We start from the raw sequence: 19,330 nt of genomic DNA on the forward strand, positions 1-19,330 counted from the left end.
TACTATTAACTCTGTGTTTCAGAAAAAAAATAATAAAATGCACAATTTATATGTAGTGCATTATTACTAATTATTTTATGGAAATCTACTGCATTATTTATCATTTACTTAATAAAGAGGATTTCAATGATGCCCGGCACAAGGATTTGCGCACTATACTGGGTTTTTCAGTTTGTACAAGTGGGTCCCAATCATTCAGCTATCCAGACGATCAGTCCATTGAGCACACCCTAGATAGATCATGCTGAAACAGATCTCCCAGTTCAGAAGAATCAAGCCACCAATTACGGGCCTTTTCTAAGTTGAAGATGGACCATTGCTACATTTAGTTTCAGCCATCTACCAGCAGGTGACAAATTGAATGGTCGGAATTATCCTATTGACGATATTTTCAGGGCAGGGTCCATCCACAGTGGGCCTTAATAGACCCAGCAGTCGGGATTATTTCATTGAACTCACTTGAAACAAACTGAAATCTAAAGAAATGGGATCCTAAAATTCCTCTTTACTAAATTGTAGGCAGGCTCCTTCTTTCTTCTTCTTCTTCATTCATACAATTCATGCTGGGGTGAGTACATACATCTTACAAGAACGAGGACCAACAAACGCCGTCAGCCGGAAACGCAAACTCTTTGACACATATGAATGCTGCAAGAAACAAGAACAACAACATCATCTATCATAATAATATCTCATAAACAGATCATTTTACCTTGGCAAAACAGAAAAGATGCATATTCATTTTACCATAGATGAGCTGGTGGAGACAGTGTAGTGTGTGCAAGTGATCCAGGGTTCAATCCGTGGTAGTTTTACCTTTCAAAAAAATCTACTCCTTATCTATTCATTAGCTTTAACTATCTTAATTAGTTCAAAGAGCTGAAGAATAAATTTTATACCACCCACAAGTCTCTGACTACTACAGGTGTATATGGGGAGAGTCCAATTTCCCTCCAACCCACTGTTATGGGAGCCTGAGAACCACTTCTGTTCCATAACACAATGGCTATCCGTCTCCCTGACAAGGCTCCTGCCCAAACCTGCATTACCACCTCACTTGTGTCAATGATCGAGTAATCTATCCTTCTATTATCAACCCCTAGCATGTTTGTTGCTTATGTGTCTGTGTGAAAAATGAAAATGGCAACCATCTTTCACCTGGAATGCCACTACAGAGGTCCTGCAACCATATATTGATCACATGCCCCACCATTACTAATGCCAACATTCATCAAAGTCTGGTTAAAAAGATGGAAAGGTTGCACTTGAATGCACGAGTAAATTGAATTGTGAATATTCAGTTTAATTAAGAGGCAAAATTCATTTTAAGGAAGAAGACCTCAAACTACAATCATATTTCTTTCAATCAAACTAGAGAGTAATATTAACTGCAAATTTAAGCCCATACCCTCAATATGAGTGCTAAGTGCTAAGTAAACAAAATTCAGTTATTTTGACTTTATTGGACTATTAATGGCAATTCAGTTTATGTGCATCCAAACAGACCCTAACACCATTCAAGGGTTTCATATTTTCTCTATGGATTTTGCAATAAGAGCAACAAATGATTAAGAACTTGATTGGGTAAACATACACAACTAAGTGTTAAAAAAATAAAATAAAATAAAATTCTAAGCTTGACCATGGTCATTTCCTATGCATAACCTTTCTTATATAGTTGATTCACAAAAAAATAAAAAATAAAAAATCAAAAATCAAAAATCAAAAATCAAAAATCAAAAAACAAAAAACAAAAACAAAAAAAACAAAAACAAGTAAAAACAAAAAAAAAACAAAACCCTCAAAATTAAAAAAAAAAAAAAGAAAAAGTCTGAGAGATACCTCGAGACCAGCCAATGATCTAATTTTCCTCCCTTGAATTCCAAGTGGATCTTGATTAACATCAATCACCTCCTTATTTCTGAGGATTGCAAGAGTCTGTCTGCTTGCAAATCGGATGTCACAGCCGATGAGTAAAGGAGACTGTCACAATAAGCTTTTCCTTTTATCATCACAAGTAGAGAAGGGTGGACAAGTCTAGACATGGCATGGATATTCAAAATTCACCTTCATAAGTGCCCATATACTGAAGTGAGAGCGATACTCCTCTAAACTCATTCCTCCATTGCCTACTTCCAACATGTCAGCATCTATCAATACCAGAAACAAAATTAGAATGTGCATATTCCTTTAAGAAGAAAGTGAAGTATTTAAACATGAAGATAGTGTCATGCATATGGAAATGTTAAGATGCTAATCATATTTACAGGTTTTTTAAATTTAAAAAAAATAATAAAAAAAATAAAATAAAAAAAACAAACAAAAAAAAACTCTTTGCACAGTAGCATAACTCTACCCAGATGTAAGCTTTTTCAAGTGTATTGAATTTGAATTATAAACTTTTGCTACATATCAAACCCAAAGAACCACAAGGTAACCAAGATCTGGAAACTCAAGAAGAAAAAAGATCAGCTATTTTATTTACATTACAGGTGGACTGTTAATGACAACAAAAAGCTAGAGAAGTAGAATGATTTCAGTTCTCTTGTAACAAGGGCATTCCCCTTTCGAAGAAAATCGTCATATTTGATATGCATTTTGGACAGAATCATCAACGTAGAAATCTGAAGAGAACCTTAATGTATCCTTCTCTTGCTCTCAGATGTGGGTTATATTTCTAAATTTTACACTTGTATGCAGTAGTACTTAACATATATTTGAACAATAGCAAAAACTCAAATGAATGTTTTGGCATGTCACGTTTCTCTGTGTATGTCAATGTTGTGTAGTTTAAAACAGATCAGATAAGGGATTTAATTAAAAGTATCTATACCATTCCATCTTCCTGGACCTGCAAATCTTCCCCATTTGTTGTTTTCATCGGCAATTGTTGTGATACTGGGGGGAAAAAAAAAACCCGTACTCAACCAAAGCAACTGAATTAGTAAGTTTTTTTTTTGTGGCACTGTTTCCTTACATTCAAGGATCAATCCAAAAGACAAGATTTAAACCTCTCCCACTTGTCTTGAATGTCGCCTGTTGTTCTCCATGCATTTCCAAAGCTACCAGCCCATGTTGCTGGATTCTGTTCACCCCTATAGAAAACATACCCCTTAGAGACTATGAAACATAACTGAAATAAGAAGCTTGAAAGAGTACTGCCAATCAATGAGCAATTAGTGCTGAAGGGTGTAACTTTTAGTGCAGCATGACTTACCATTCACATATAGAGTATAAAATGGGTCGGCCAACCTTCCGTAATGCGTAACTCATCCTTGCATACCTGAAAGACATGATGGATATGCATGGCAATGTGACATTTGCTGATTGAAATTGAACAATTCAGTCGAACCCATTTCTTTAAAAGTGGATAAAAAAAATTTTAGATATCACCATGAACTTCACTTGGTTGACTTCCTGTTTTGGGTTGTACTTCAAACATATGCAGCAAGAACTCATTTTCTGAGAAAAGGTACCTGTATTGAGGCCTTGATCCATCATGGTAACAGTTATCGTACTTCAAATAATCGACACCCTGCCACGAGAAGTACTAAAATAGTTAAATTAAATTAAACAAACCTTGTCATGGGGAAGCGAGCACTGTAGAAAAGAAATAAGACCGAACATGGACAGGTTGGAAACGAAATTATAGAATAGAATCATACAAACTATGAAAAAGGAAAAAAACCAAAAAAGAAGTTGCCCATAATTGCTATAGGCAAATTAACTAAATTAGATAAAACTAACCCATGAGGCGAATGTTCTCGCATCTTGCACTTCATGCCCTAGGGAGCCTGGCATGGTTTTGCTGCAAGTTGTGTAACTGACAAAGAAGAGATCACTTAATGTAAGGGTTTAAGTTGAGAGAGAAAGGTACAAAATACTTGCATTAATAAGAAACAAGAAATTCTCATCAGTGTCTGAATGTGATATACAAAGAAATTATGCTTGACCCTTATTGTAAGGTTTTAAAGTTGAGAGAGCAAGGTGAAAAACCATGCTTGCATTTGTGAGACACAAGATCTTCACCAGTGTCGATATTAATAGAAAGAAAATATCCTAATCTCCTCCAGATTAGGATCTCATCTCTCTATAAGATATGTGCTAAAATACGAAGAAAATCATCCGATTTTTACAAGGTGGTAATCATTTAATAATTTGAAAAGTGAATGCAATTTTATCTGAATTATCTATACCAATACCATATCATGTGCTATAAATGCTGCTAGATGCAGTGCAGTACCCTTGTTTTCCTGTCCATAAATAGCTAGCCCGTGATGTACCTTTTTCACACCATAACGTTAAAACCATCCAGATAGTCAAATAAATTGAACCCAAAGCTATGAAGTCTGTAATATACGGAGAGCTAAGCATGTTTAAATTCAAAACTCATTCACAAATTTGCAACCCCATTAAGCAACAGTACACTCCCCTTTTTCAGTTTCATACCATTTGCAGCAGAAATTCTTTAAATGAAAGACTCATAACCAGCTTCGAAACATTAACTTTGAGAAATCATTAGTTATCAAGTTACAATGAAGACCTTCAAAACTAAAACCAGTAAGAGCAACCGATATGCTTACTTTGCTCAACGTATTTTTTTGTAGTTGGGGGAAAAGCAAGGCAGAAGGAGAGTATCAAGAAAAATCCTAAAGCAATGCCTTTTGTGCTGGGCATTAAATGGAGGTGATTGGCGCAGAGTAGCCTAGACAGGCACTTTGCAGTTGTTGACAGTTCCAACAACGACAATTACTAAATAGTACAAACATCTAAGCTTCTAATTCAACACAAAGACGTAATATCAGGTTTGGAACTTTTCATCAATTTAATTATGTAAGAAGCATTAACATGAACGATGAATATCAGGATTGGAGCTATTCGTCAATTTAATTATGCAGGTGGCATTAACTTGAAGTGGCTCAATATTCCGAGGGATCCCTCTCCAAATATGCAACCCAATTAAATCTTTTGAACCATTTATTTTAAAAATACCCCCACATTCAAGTATTTCCTATTGTTTATTCCAAAAAGGCCCTCGCCGTTTAAATTGTGAAATTTCCACCCTGTTTACACTATTTCCACCCCACGAAGCATCCCCTGTACTAGCATGCAACTGAGGAATAGAATGAAGATACATGAATGGGGAACAATACAATAGAGGCCATAGTGTGGTAGTGACCACACAATGCCCATTACAGCTTCCCTTGGATATGATAAATGTTTGGGGGTGGGGGGAGTGGTTGATATTGAGTTTTTAAAATTTTTTCCCTCCCCATCTCCTTGATCCAATGGAAATAACCATCGTTGTACCGTAATTGCAGCAAAGCAATTGGTGTGTGTGTGTGTGTGTGTGTGTGTGTGTGTGTGTTAAAGTAGTCGTATTTGATAGTCTGTGGGATGGGACCCACACAAGGAAACCACAAAATACATGGACAGTCCTCTTGTTTCCACCAATGGGAGAACAAAGTCCTTTGCTAGTCCCATGGGTGGCCTTGACAGAAAAGCTTAAGCATGAATCCAGCCCAAAAAAAAAAAAAGAAAAAAAAAATGACCCACTAAGAAGTAAACTGAAGGAAAAATCTTAAGGCATGTTTGGTAGATGCCTAAATGAAATCATCTTGCTTTGGTTAATCATAATTATGCATTAGAGATCATGATTGTCGTTGTTAGGATTTTTATTATTTTTTATTATTATTTTTTTAGTTTTTTAATCCTTACTAAAAGAAACATGATATGTAAAACATAATTACAAATTTACAATTAACTAAAATGAGATGAGATCTAACTCAATTTTAAGCGGGTGTAAGAATAGATAGAGATAGACTGTATACCCTGCATCTGTGTATATCCCAAGCTTCAAACCTCTGCTGTGAACATAGTCTGCTAGAGCTTTGATGCCAGAAGGAAAAGTAGAGGCTCGGGCCACAAGGTTCCCTCTTGAATCCCTACTCGCTTCTCCCCAACAATCATCTGTTTAGTTGGACATGTCATTGCAAAACCATGTATTGACACTGTGTTGTTCCTAGTAGTGTCTCATTATCTGTTTAGATTTCCAACTGGGCCTGGATGTTCTCAGACTTTTGTTTTCTACTTTAAATAGATTTTCTATTGAGATGCAGCCAGAGCACAGATTTGGGTCCCTTTATGGTAATGATAGCTTAGCTTGGGCTTGAATTTCACGCACGCAGTCCAGGCCTGGTGACTCAGGGCCTGATGGATCAACAGTAGCTCTCAGGCTTCTCTTAACCGATTATCCATCCCAAGCTGTCTGAGCCCGTCCATCCAAGCTGTTGACAGTGTCACATATATACATTTTCACAGAGAAAAAGTACCGATCAGCTAAAGCCGCCTGCAGCGCCATCTTTCCCAGCAATGTGTGAGATGAGGAGGATATTTGATCCATGAAAATGGTTGGCCCCATCATGAAGATCACCAGGAGACAAACAAAAGTAATCTGGCCCTCTCATCAGGCAGCCACACTGTTGAGATCAACTAATGTCGATGGTGTGACTCAACAAACAGGTGTGGCTCATCCAATGAGCTCAATGGCCTATTTTTCACATGGATGATATTCATGGATAGGGACCAGCCTTTGCAGGTGTGGCTGTAAACAGGGCTGCATGCTAACTTAGCGTGCAGCCAACTGTATGTGATCAGTTCCAATTTCTGTACCACTCCATTTTTGCCGTTGGGTTAAAAGTAGGGGTGGCAATGGGCCAGGCCGCCTTGCCCTGCCCAGGTGACCTGGCCCTGAAGGGCTTGAAATCCAGGACCATTTTTCGGGTTAGGCTAGGCTAGGCTAGAGCCAATGATGAATAGCTTGGCCTGCCCGGCCCAGCCCAGTCTGTTTCCCTAATGTATACTACATGGTACATAGATATCATTAACAGAGACTATAAAGTTTATATACTAGTGTATATAGTAATATGTTGTAGAGTGTGATGGATGATCCACAGGGACTAATAAACTGCCAAATTAAGAACCCCACTTTAGATGGTGAATAATATATTGATGCACTTAAAGTCTATGAAGCTAATGGATAATTGGATGGGGCATATGCTTTCTTGATGAATATTCTTATTTGACATACGCATGCCATAGGAAAACTTAGATTCACTAGAAGAGCATGATGGTTCATAAAACTGCACTCACTAATTGTACAGCCAATTTGTACACATAGCATACATGTAACTTATCTTTTACTTATAGGGCCAGCCTCAGCCCTGATCCAGGTTGCCACCCCTATGTTAAACTAACAAGAAAATTCAGTTTCTTACTTACATTGCAATTCTTTTACATTGAATTTCTTAGAAAACAAAGGACCATGAGAAATGATGAGGAATGCAATACATACCGATATTTACATATTTGTATCCAAGTGCAGCCAAACCCGTTGAAACCAGAGCATCAGCTGTGTATCCCATTTTCACAAAACAAAACAAAAAACTACAAGATAAAAAAGAAATAAAAAACTAAATAAGAAAAGAAATTTACAAGTAGGGATGGTAATGGGCCATGTTTGGGTGGGGGGACTAGGCTAGGCCCAGGCCCAGCCTGACATAACACTTAAAACATAAGGCCCGAACCCAACCTGACCCAACCCAAAAATTGTCAAAGTTTCTATTTCCCACTTTATTTTTCCTAATTTATCCATTGCTCAATCGGTGGGCCACACATGCACAAAGAAATTGACATTAAGGAAATTGACATTAAGGAGGAATGAAGAATCAAGCAGACTGTCTATATTCAAGATGGATGAATTACCTAACCAGAATGGCATATTCATGGTATATAACATGCATAGCTAAAAAGTTGGGCTACCTTAACTTTAGCCCAAGCCTGAACTAAAATTGATTGGGCCATGCATGCACGGCCCAAGCCCAGCCCAAAGACAGGACAGACTCATCCAATCTCGCAGGCTACCCAATCCATTGGCACCCTTGCAAGAGAAGAAAATAGAAGTAAAGAAGGAAATGATTTCCTCCCTTTCAAAGGTTAATTTGGGTAATTAGGGAGATTGTCACAAGAGGTCTCACAAAGAAACTTTGTTAAACCAAATTAACTGAATGAGGTAGGTAATTTCAATGTGTAGGGGTGAAAATATCATTTTATTACTGTAATTGTAAATAGATGAATAATAAAGTTAACAGCTATAAATAAATAAATAAATAAATAAAAGGTAAGGTAGTGAGTACCGGTTCTCTTAACCGTCCATTCATCGATATGACACTGAAAGTGATTCCAGCTGTTCCATCTGCAAATATTTAAGTAGGCTTTTGTCACAAAACAGAACCTAGGAGATCATGCAGAGCAGATGAAATCTTCTATAGCCTGGCAAGTACAAAGCAGCTGTACCCTTAGCTGTTCAAACAGTGTGGCCCACTACCAATGGATCATAATACAAAAATCTTATATAAAAGAAAAAGAACATCACAAGTGTCTGGCTAGTGGCCAACAAAAGCAAATAGACAGCTACAATTAAGTCCATTTCAAGAAATAAACGTCTATTAATCAGAAGTGAAAAGTTACGCAAGTCAAATCTGATTTTTTGGAATATGGGTATGGGGACACGTGTGGTAGCCTATCAAATAGCTCCTCAATTAAGCGTGTGCGATATATAGTTGCATTGAGGAATTTAAATGATACAAATTACGGTTGTAAAAATAAAAAATAAAAACCATAGAAGATGCGGGCCATTAACTGTGGCCTGCAGACAAACATGATGTTGATCATATGGTTCTTACCTTGTTATGGACGGTTAGAAATAGAAAGGTCAGTGGACCAAACTTACACATACTGAACATTTAATGATGATAAATGACAATAATGACTTTTCTAACTACTTGAGCTGTAAGCAAACGTGTGGACTGCACGCTTAATTGAAGTGGACTCCATTAATATTTTAACGGTGAGAATTCAATTACTTTCCACTAGTGTGGTCCATCTAAGATAAGATAAGATTTATGCATACTAATTCCATGTGCCAAACACCCAGTTAAGGTCTTAATGGCTATTTCCTGGCCTCACCCATTTCTTACCGAACTCAGCCATTTCTAACAAGAATTCACATGTACCAATCCAACTCTTCTCAAACACATGCCACCGTGGCACGCACGTACAATATCAGGAGTGTCCATCTGTGGGACACACGTTATGAGGAAAGAGACTTGATTAAAAATAAATTATTTACCACATTAAACGTAAAACTTGTAAATCTTACTAACTAGCAAAAATAAATAAATAGGGCCAAGGAAAATAGAAGGTAAGACTACATGATGAAGGGTCCTGATCTCATGGGGGGATTTTGGGGAGATGGGATTCAGATGTGAAAATGGGGAAATAAAAAAGGGTGTGGGGTTGAGTGGTAAGTAATTACCCCATTGGAGGAGTACGGCCGACTCCATTGGCAAGCAGGAATGTCGTGTAGACGTCGTGATGATGTTCACTGCTGCTGCTACTGTTTGAAAGCAACGATGATGCTTCAATGCAGTGGACGAGTAAAAGCAACCAAATACCACATAGGAAACCCACTATCCCCTCCATTACTGGTACTGTAATGTATACCGATCCTCTCTTTCTCTCTCTCTCTAGAGAATTTGAAAATGGGAAGCTTGAGTTTTGGGGGCTGAAGGAACGAAAGAGATTGAAATCGGATAGGTGTGGGGCATTTCCTCTCTCTCTCTCTCTCTCTAGCCTCACCCTACTTAAAACTAGAAAAGGATAAAATTTTTACAGATTGTCGGCAAGGGGTAGCTGCAAAATGGGTACACCAACAATTACTGATGTCTACTCCCTCAACACCACTAAGTGCCAACGCCTCACGTGTTTGCACCAACCGACCCAATTATCATGCAGTCCCCACTTTAATAAATCTGTCTCAGAATCAGTCTCATCTGTTCACCAGTTATTCAATTTATCTTAACTGTTAATTTAATCTAGCCCAAACTTCAATCTTCACCTTACAAATATTATAATCATAGTCTATCTAACAAGCCTCATCCCGCCAGATACAAGTGGGGTATACAAATCCTTTTCTTTAATTCCACTCTGTTAAGAATCATATCCCTAGTTAAATTAATAACATTCAATGCCTCCATCCTGCTTCACTCCCTAATAAGCTCTGATGCTGGATGATGTTGTCTACTATTACATTATCTAACTGATTTTTTGTTATCATATGCTTCCCTTGCTAGAGCTGCAACTTGGGTTTGGGTCAACCTGAACCTGACCGACGCAACTTGAGTTTGGATCGGGTTGGGTTGGTTTGGTTGTCTAGGTCAGCAAGTTGGAAAACACTGATCTAATTTGAATTTGGGTTAGGTTGAGGTTAAGCAAATTCAGGTCAGATCAGGAATAATCATGTGTAATTGGGTTAGGTTGTCTAGGTCATCAGGTCGGGCTCGGGTTGGAAAATGCCCACCCAATTTGAATTTGGGTTGGGTTCCGGTTGAGTGAATTCAGGTCGGGTTGGGAATAACCGTATGTAATTGGGTAGGTCGGGCTGGATCAGGCCAGGCTAGGTTGGGTCCCATCGAGCATGTAGGACTTCATGTTGGGTGGAGATTAGAGCACTTTGGGTCCTCTATAAGTTGGGTTTGGCAGGGATGGACCCTCAATCCAACCCATACTGCCCAAGTTGCAACCGTATTTCCCACATGCCATCTCATGCATCCCTGACAACATTCCTAATAATCTAATTACAAAGCTGTGGCTCTCCTCTAATTCGTTTCTTTATTATTATTATTAATAATATTTTAATCGAACAGGGAAGTCGCCTGTTATGCATCGAGTTTATAAATGCAGGCCTTTTCTTGGTTTATCCAAGCCATTCATCTGACAGCCCATATCATGTACGTATCATGCCCCAAAAATCCTTGAAATTGGTTGATCCTAACTATAGAACCTTTGGTTTTTCCTCCATTGAATTTGACATATTGGTGGATTTCTTCTTAACCATGTATTTGCATGCCAACAATGGAAAGGCTAAAGTTGAACAATTCAGGATTTTTATTTTTTATTTTTTTAGCATGATTCATCTGATCTGAGGGTCATCAGATAGCTTAGATGAACCATCGCATATATGTACAAACTCGGTTCACAACAGGTAAGTTTGGAATTCACCCTTATTCATTTATTACTCATGCTTCTTCTTCTTCTTCAATTGTTGTGACACGGTGCAGAGAGTACCATCCAAGAGTAGCAAGTGACCTGAGGTGGGCTGGACCACCCAAAGTCCAAATTTCTTTGGGCCGGGTATGGGCTGGGACTGAACCTGGACCTAACCCAATCTTTAAATGGCTGGACCAGACATCCACCTGCTGAAAGGCCTATCCTGGCTCAACTTGTTTAGCATTGGGCAGGGGATTATGGCACTGTGAGTGTAGCCCAACCCAAACCTAGTCGTTACCTCACAAGTAGGTTCCATTGGCCCAATCTGCTTCTGAGCCGGTTTCAGGACTAAGTGCAGGTCAGACACAGACCAAAAAAGTCACTGATTTAAACTAATGGCTCGAGCTTGGGTTTAGGCCAACCCATTCCTAAGTGCCCATATATTGAATCAAGGGGCCAGGCCTAATGATCGAACTGACCCAACCCATAACCCGAAACAAAGGCATCCTAATATATTCACATGTAATTGATCTTCTGTGAGTGTGTAGGTGAGATGAAATATAGGCGTGTCATGAAAAAATCCAATCCCATAAGCGGTTATAGTGAGCTCCATAAACATGAAACCCCAATAATAGCAAAGAAGCCTAATATGAAATACTAAACTTATAGTTTATGGATCTGGTTGGGCAGGTCAGTTGAGCCTGACCCGACTGCAATTAAATGGATCTGGTCGGGTGGACTTTGGGCTCTAGAAAATTTAAGTGGATCAGGTCAAGCCATCGGGTAATAGGTACCAGGTCAGGCTACAGCTAGATTTCTTGACTTGTTTTACAGGCCAAGGCTGGATTTCTTGACTCGTTTATTAAATGAGCCGGGCTTGGGCTGAACCTGACCCAGATTGAACCCAACCCATTGCTAGGCCTACTCACAAGCTGCTGAACCTGGACTCAAAAGTCAGGTCATGGCTTGGGTTGGATGATCCCACTTGTAACCTTCCATCCAATTAAGCTGCAGACTCAAACCAAATGAGGAGCTCAACCTCAAAGTCAGGTCATAGGCTGGGGTACGAAGAGCCCATTTGTCACCTTTCATCCAATTTGGCTACCGGCTCAACCCCAATGGAGAGGAAATCCGAGGTAGGAAAATTTACAATAGCCCCACGTCAATAAGAGCCTGTTGGGTGCAGTAGTGATTGAAAGTTACTGGCATACCCTAAGGCCATTCTCGGTAGATAACTAAAAGTTGAGCTCATCACCTACCACTTAACAGTGTTTATGTATTAGAGATGTTCGTCACTAACACATAAAGGGTTCATCTCATTTTGGTTAACAGTAATTACATACAAATGAGATGGAACTCATTTTTTGAGTCTGCTCAACCGGGCCCATATCAATTGAACCATACCATTTTCTGTACCTTACAGATTGGACACATTGCCATGTAAATTTATGCTTGATTTCTCTTTTGACTTCGTTAATTGAAATTTTCTGAAAAATAGGTAAAAGTAGTGATAAAATGACCTTGAAAATAAGAAATAGGATAAGTACTCGAACAAATATATTAAATAAGAAGCATGCGTACATATGCATTAAGGAACTAAAAATTTTTAGGGATTGTTTGTGAGCCTGGAAAGTATTTGGGTGGAGAAGAAAATCACATTTCCCCCTATTGGGAGTTCACCTTTTGGTGGAAAACATTTTCCAAGAATGTGTTTTAATGGAAAAAGCCCCAAAAGATTTTTCCAACCCTGCTAGTTTTTACTTCTCTCCAAATGCTTACACTTTAAAAGAAAAAGTCACCTTCTCTCCTATTTTCCAAGCTCCCAAACGGGCCCAAGGAAAATAGAAAGCACACAAGTCTTTAGAGAACTGCTAATCTCACGTTCCCCAGGTGAGGAAAAGGTGCATTCACACAGAGATTGATGTGTGAAGGGTTGCACATTGCATGTTGGTATCTTTCCCTCCCGTGCCTGTGAGATTTTAACATTTCCCACATGCTTATGTAAATATGCTCGGATGCAGAAAAGAGTACAAAATACATCTCTTGTGGCTCCAAAGATGAGAACAAGTATCATCGACCAAAGTTGGACAGCTTTAAGAGCCAGGAGCTCTCTCTCTCTCTCTCTCTCTCTCTCTCTCTCTCTCCAGCATCAATCGCATTCTCCAACAGCTGGACCCATATTCCCTCAGCCCAAAGAAAAAAGAGCCCACACCTTCACAGAAACCCAACATATTCCCTCTAAATCAGAAAACAACATTGGCATATTCTCTCTCCAATCTGTAGGTGGTCCAGACTGGGGCCCATGCTTGCTCGTCTCTTCTGGAAAGCATAACAATCATACATACAATCATACCTACATTTCTTTTAACAAAGGTCCCACCAAAACCATTGCAGCAAGAAAGCCTCTACTTCACAGAAATGGACAAATTAGGGCTCTTGGTTTATCCATGGCGAATTCCAGCAAAGTAATTAAAATCATGGTGCTGGACCCTCAGCTGCTTTAGCCACGAATCTGCTGCACTCAACAGGGACAACAACCTTTCCTGATCCCCACCGCTATCGCTCGAGGCCCACAAGCTCCGATGCATCTTGTAAGTCGCCAGACCAAAGGGAGGGAGAGCTATCCCTTCTTCCTTTGGCTTCTTTTCATCACTTTCGGCCTCTCCTTCAGGGCCAATCTCTATCAACAACAATGCATGTTTATTGGGTAAAAAGTACAAAACCAAATCCAAGAGAGGTTCTTATACATAGATATGCAAGGAAGGGAGGGAATGTGAATATACCTTGGAAGGAAGATGAAAGAGTGTGGTAAGTGAGGAAACACGCGGACAAGTCCTTTACAGTTCTCCCCATGGGAATGTGATAAATGGGATACCTGAAGAAATCAAATGATCTTTTCCTTTTCAGAAAGCTGTGGAATAATGCAAACTTTCAGGGTCCTTGCTCTTGCTCCAGTGGTAGACTCTTAGGAGTTTCAACACCTGGTCAAGGGTTCAAGTACCCATAGGTGGTGAAATCCCACTACGGTGTGAGTGTGTGGCGATGTGTGTGCGTGTGTTACAAAAAAAAAAAAGGGCATTCAGATCTGAATTTCAGATTCTAACAAGTGGTAATAATTTAAGAGAAACTTTATGATCATCCACCCAAGGATAGACCATGGTTAGATGACACAGGGCTTTGAAAACTTGAGCATATCCTCAAGGGTCATACGTATATATAACGAAATATCATCCAATAAGGAGGTCATATGCTTAAGATGAAGACAAGAAGAGAGAGGAAGCAGCAGCCGCATTCCTTCCCAACTTCGGCAACTAAAAGTCCACCTATTATATAAGAAGGAATGGAGGGATTGCTTGTACCAGGCCACTGCCATCCAGCTAGCAGGTGAAAGATCAACGCTCTTTAAGGTCATTAATCCTGGAAATCGTCGGGCTAATCCATTGATCTGAAAGACGAACCATAAATGAGAGTCAAATAGTTAAGCTAGTCTAACTATTAAAAAAAGAAAGAAAGAAAGAAAAAGAAAAAGAAAAGAAAAGAAAAAGAATCATTCGTATGCATGTAATGAAATAAATGGTGTAAAGTTTCTCCTCAAAAGTAGAAGAGAATTAGATGCTCATAAGGGTGTCAATGGGTCGGGTCGACCAGTCAGGTCATTAGACCCAAACCAGCAATAAACAGGTCTGGATCTTAACTTTGAATTGTTGGAACTGATCTAGGTCCCAAAGTTCATCCCGGTTGCTAAATGGAATGAGTTAGGGACCTCCCAAAAATCAACCCGGCCAGTACCCAATTTTTAAATAGGTCCAATTGGGACCAGCTGAAAATGGACCCAATCAAGACCCAATCTAACTGAAGAACCAACTTGGACTAGGGCCGTCAACGGGCTGGGGGGCCTGGGGTTGCCTTTGGCCTGGATTTTGAATTGTTTGGGCTGGACCTACTGAAAATTTTGCTTTTTCCCCACACCCATTCACAGCCCTAACTTGGACCTGTCTAAGATCCAACCCTTAAAATTCCTTACATATTTGCCATACCTTGTGTTAAGAGATAGGAGGTTTATGCATATATGACTCTATTGATTTGAACTATAATTAGATTGTAACCACCATATATTGTGCATGTAAATTTATTTATTTTTTAATCCGTAGTATTTGATTAGTTTATTGAAGACAATATATACATGGATTTATTTTAAATTCTTCTCGACTTTTATATAGGATGGCATACGATCATGTTGTTTTGGAGTTCACATGATTTAAGCCTAGACTCAACCAACATACTTAAGGTATCATTTATTTGAAAACCTCACCATTCTTAGACTCAGCTTAAACCCAAACCTGACCCTGCCCCAAAGCTGACCCAAATAGGTAAAGGTTTGGGTCTGGATCCACTTATATCAAACCTAACCCATTAGACAGTTAGACCCTTCCCAAACTCGACTCAGATATTCATGGGTTGGGTCTAGGGCCAAAACAGACCTGACTGCTGAGCAGGCCAGGTCCAGAAATCACTTCCACCTGGACTTTATACCCTAATTCATGCCCAGCCTGCTTTCCAAATTGCTATGAGCATATGGAACCAATGAAATCTATGAAAATCCACCAGTCACTTCTCTACTTCTTTAATAAGAAATTGGATATTCCCAAAGTTTAAAACAGAGTATACCATTAACAAACCAAGAATTTCAATGCAAAAAAGCAAGACTTGATTTAAAGTTTATTGAAGATTGAATGAGAAGATTACCTTATCCATGAAAGGGACCCTTGCATATGGAGCCGATCTCTCGAAGTATTGGAAGTATAGAAAACCCAGCCTATCACTCAAATGCCACAGGCTCTCTTGCTCAAGCCCACAGTCCATCGAAGAACCTCCATCCCATCTCCACAGCTTCTCGCTCTCGCTCTCCTCACTGCAGGAATCACTGAATGAATCCCTTGTCTCGTAATCACATGTCTCGCTCTCTTCTCTAAAACTCCTGCATCATCGAATTCCTTCTCACCATTACATGACAATGTCAGACCATTTTCCCCCCTTTTCCTACCTTCTAAATAGATTAATAACCAAAATTGAGTTACCGTGCCTCTACACTCAAAAAAATGGATATAATAGCCAAAGAGGTCCTTTGATTGTTATATTTTTCCCTCCTAGGTGAAGAATCAACAGAGAAGTACTAAATTGATGTAGCAAAACTCCAAGTGGTAATTCTCAAAGGATCCATGCCCACAAAATAAAAGGAACCCAGGTGGCAAAAATGATAAAATTACCTGATATTGACCAAGGACCGACCGCTGGAATAGATCTGGATTGCAGAGAGATACGGAACATAGTACTGAACAACGGTCTCTTCATCATTCAAAATGATTGGAGCTCCCAATCCATATGCACTCCATTCATCATAACAACCCCAAAGATCTTCCAATGTGAAATACTCGATGGTTTCTCTCTCCCATGGATGCCAAAGTCGATTAAGATTTCTCATAGACGTCTGCCACATCAATAAGGAAAAGAAAAGAAACATGAATTCACATAAATGATGTAAGCAGATGAAAACTCCGGTATGAAAATCAACCCACAAAACACAACCTTGGGAAGAAACTGGGATGGAACGATTGGCGTGGAGGAGTCGAGGAAGCATTCCAGGTTTGATTGCCTTGATCCTCTCTGAGTGGGCATCATTGAGAGAGAGAGGGAGAGGCCCTTTAGGGACTGACGCTTGATTTTCTAGAGAGAGAGACTGTTGGGTTCTTTTTGCTTTTTAAAGGAGAGGAGAGGAGAAGAAATCGGTCCACAAAAATTCTATTTTTTGACTTTGGACGGCTGATTTTAAGGGAGGAATCAGCAAAGGGAATTAAACCGCGCTTCTAATCCTAACAATGCCCTTCGATGTCAGAAATCCCAGACTCCGTCTATTGCGGATTAAAAATGAAAGAAAATCCAGACGAGGATTTTAGAAAATCCTATACGCCCAAAAACAAAAAAGAGGACTTCTGAAGAACCCGTCAAAAGATTTATTTATTTTTAATTCTTTTCAAAAGACCCACAGACGACTTGGAGATTCTTTCTGGAATTTCCAAATAGTAAATGCTCTTCCTCTGTTTTCTTCTTTCCTGTTCCTCTGTTTCCGGCCAGATGACCAGCGAAGGGCTCTTGCAGCGTACGGTGTTTTTCCTTTCTTTTCTTTCCTCGAAGAAAACTCGACGGTTGTATGCTTGAAGCAAGATACAAGAAACGCGTTTCCCTCTGTCGAAAATTCCGGGAGTTTTGCACCTGTTCTTCAAGTCAGAGAAAATATTAGAAATTCAATCCCAAGACGACGTCAGCTTGAAGCAGGATTATCAGATATTAAGAAACAAAGACGTCACTCTGCTTAGAGCGCGCGCAAAGGAATCCCTTTCTTTGCCGAAATTGAAGGAATTCCTTTTCTTTCTTTTTTTTTCTGGAAGGTAAAACAAATACAAGAAGCAAGCATGGAAAATATTGGATTCCCAACCCCGAAATGACCTCTACCTCGAGAAATAATAAAAATTAAAAAGTTCCAGGGTGGAATTCCAGCGTTTCAAGTGAACAAGGAGAAACAAGACAATAAAAACCCGGCATTTCTTCGACTGACAATTGCAGCATTTTGCTTCTTGAAGCTGAATCATACCCACAAATGCACAAACTGAAGGTCTGATTACAATAATCATAATTGAAGAAAACCCACTCTCTCACTGTATAGTTCAATCCAACACACAAACATTCATTGAAAAAGATTCGGATTTTCTAACAAGGAAATAACCTCTACTTAAATTGAAACAGCATTCCAGGCCAAATTCCAGCAATTCATGGCATGAGGGAAAGAAGAAGAAGATGAAGATGAAGATGAAGAAGAAACGAATCAATCCTTGTCAAAAGCTCAAAATCCTTAAATTCAGGCATGATTTACGAGAAACAATCTCCGCCCAACCTCTTCGAAAAAAAAAAAAAAAGTGCCTAAAATCCTCAAGTCCCGCTTACAGCTCCAACAAAAAGACAATAGGAACAAAAAGCCGGTTTAAAACAATCATCAGAAACATCGGAATCACTCATTTCTGGTTGCAAGAATCGTTTTCTGAGTCGGGAATTCGGGGGAAAAAGAGAGAGGACAGAAATCGATTGGATTTGAGGCCCGAGATTGAGATATCAGAGTCTGGAATTATACCTTTCCTTTGTATATGAGAAAAGGTTGTGCGGGTTTTCGATTGAAAGCTCCGAATCAGTTACGAACCATGTTTGAAAGGAATCGATAACAGCTCTCACCCTTTCTATGCCATCCTAATAGAGAGAGAGAGAGAGAGAGAGAGAGAGAGAGAGAGAGAGAGGCGCGGCGTCTCGACTCCTTGACAGCCAGCGGACGAAACGGCTTCGTCCTTTTACCGTCTCCTCTCTCCGGCTGTGAAATCCCGACTGTAAAAGTGGGTTTTCCTGTGGCCATACGGTTTGTTATTGTAAACACGCAAATGGGGGACGCGGACTGCGTCCTACTCCCGCCCGTCTCCAGCTGGGAACGGGCAGGAGCATTGAGTGACCACCGTCATTTTTGGTTCTTATCCACACCATCCATCCATTTTTAAGTATCATTTCAGGATATTGCTCAAAAAATGAGGCAGATCATCCCAGGGTCAAGTGTACCACACCACAGGAAGCAGTGGTGATAATAATTCTCACCGTTCAAACTTTTTCACGGCCCACTGTGATGTTTATTTGCCATCCAATCTATTCAAAAAGTCACATAGACTTGAATGAAGAGAAACAAATATCTGCGGATATAAAACACATGCATCACAGTGACCCCACAACCCCAATACCACCTAGCTACCAAGGGGATTCCCACTAATGGGTGTTTATTTTTAGAGTTTTTGACATATACCCCCTCTTCTATTTCCATCCATTTTTGGCATCCTGCCATGGACCAGTAAGAATCCATCTCATGTTGAGACTAAGGGTTTAGTATTTATAGAAATTATACTTGCACCCAAAAATATATACAATTGATCTTCTTTCAAGTATACACATTCCTTGATCAATGTAAATACACATACCCTTATATATACCTTTTAGAGAACAAAATGTTGCATGGCACGTGGCCACAATTAGCAAGCCAATGAGGCAATTTACCCAACTCGTCTATAGAGACTCGACAAGAGAATGAATCCTATCATGAATTTAGTTATGATTCACTCAATGAGGTTGTCTCTCA

The 19,330-nt window shown here is 39.4% G+C and overlaps 2 protein-coding genes across 3 annotated transcripts; both read right to left on the reverse strand.

Moving 5' to 3' along the window:
• Positions 1-23: 23 nt before the first annotated feature.
• Positions 24-9,750, reverse strand: LOC131229606 (alpha-galactosidase-like). Of its 2 annotated transcripts, XM_058225626.1 has the most exons (13): positions 9,377-9,741; positions 8,196-8,254; positions 7,355-7,411; positions 5,832-5,970; positions 3,748-3,823; positions 3,477-3,535; positions 3,218-3,283; positions 3,012-3,095; positions 2,834-2,898; positions 2,068-2,150; positions 1,843-1,983; positions 900-1,040; positions 24-648 (listed from the first exon to the last, which is right to left on the reverse strand). In XM_058225626.1, exons 1-13 carry the CDS (start codon positions 9,541-9,543, stop codon positions 559-561), a joined length of 1,227 nt encoding a protein of 408 aa, XP_058081609.1. In that variant the 5' UTR covers positions 9,544-9,741; the 3' UTR covers positions 24-558. The 2 variants fall into 2 exon arrangements, with proteins under 2 accessions (XP_058081609.1, XP_058081668.1); XM_058225685.1 differs by lacking the exon at positions 900-1,040 and having other exon boundaries at positions 9,377-9,750.
• A 2,894-nt stretch (positions 9,751-12,644) lies between these two features.
• On the reverse strand, positions 12,645-18,611 carry LOC131229743 (uncharacterized). Its single transcript, XM_058225786.1, has 7 exons — positions 18,293-18,611; positions 16,696-17,379; positions 16,377-16,597; positions 15,856-16,087; positions 14,469-14,554; positions 13,893-13,984; positions 12,645-13,789 (listed from the first exon to the last, which is right to left on the reverse strand). The coding sequence occupies exons 2-7, from the start codon at positions 16,786-16,788 to the stop codon at positions 13,551-13,553; spliced, it is 963 nt and encodes a 320-aa protein (XP_058081769.1). The 5' UTR covers positions 16,789-17,379; positions 18,293-18,611; the 3' UTR covers positions 12,645-13,550.
• Between the last annotated feature and the right edge of the window lie 719 nt (positions 18,612-19,330).

The sequence above is a fragment of the Magnolia sinica genome, chromosome 1 (genome assembly GCF_029962835.1).
Source record: "Magnolia sinica isolate HGM2019 chromosome 1, MsV1, whole genome shotgun sequence".
Lineage (NCBI taxonomy): Eukaryota > Viridiplantae > Streptophyta > Magnoliopsida > Magnoliales > Magnoliaceae > Magnolia > Magnolia sinica.

Excerpts from the sequence above, each read along its gene's own strand:
- LOC131229606 (XM_058225626.1), bottom strand. The coding sequence starts at position 9,543 with ATGGAGGGGATAGTGGGTTTCCTATGTGGTATTTGGTTGCTTTTACTC. Across the intron at positions 3,824-5,831 it reads GGGATATACACAGATGCAGG|TTACACAACTTGCAGCAAAA; the intron begins GTATACAGTCTA and ends CTTCTTTGTCAG. Across the intron at positions 2,899-3,011 it reads ATTCAAGACAAGTGGGAGAG|TATCACAACAATTGCCGATG; the intron begins GTTTAAATCTTG and ends TTTTCCCCCCAG.
- LOC131229743 (XM_058225786.1), bottom strand. The coding sequence starts at position 16,788 with ATGATGCCCACTCAGAGAGGATCAAGGCAATCAAACCTGGAATGCTTC. Across the intron at positions 16,088-16,376 it reads CGGTCCTTGGTCAATATCAG|GAGTTTTAGAGAAGAGAGCG; the intron begins GTAATTTTATCA and ends TCGATGATGCAG. Across the intron at positions 14,555-15,855 it reads GGGTCCCTTTCATGGATAAG|ATCAATGGATTAGCCCGACG; the intron begins GTAATCTTCTCA and ends TTCGTCTTTCAG.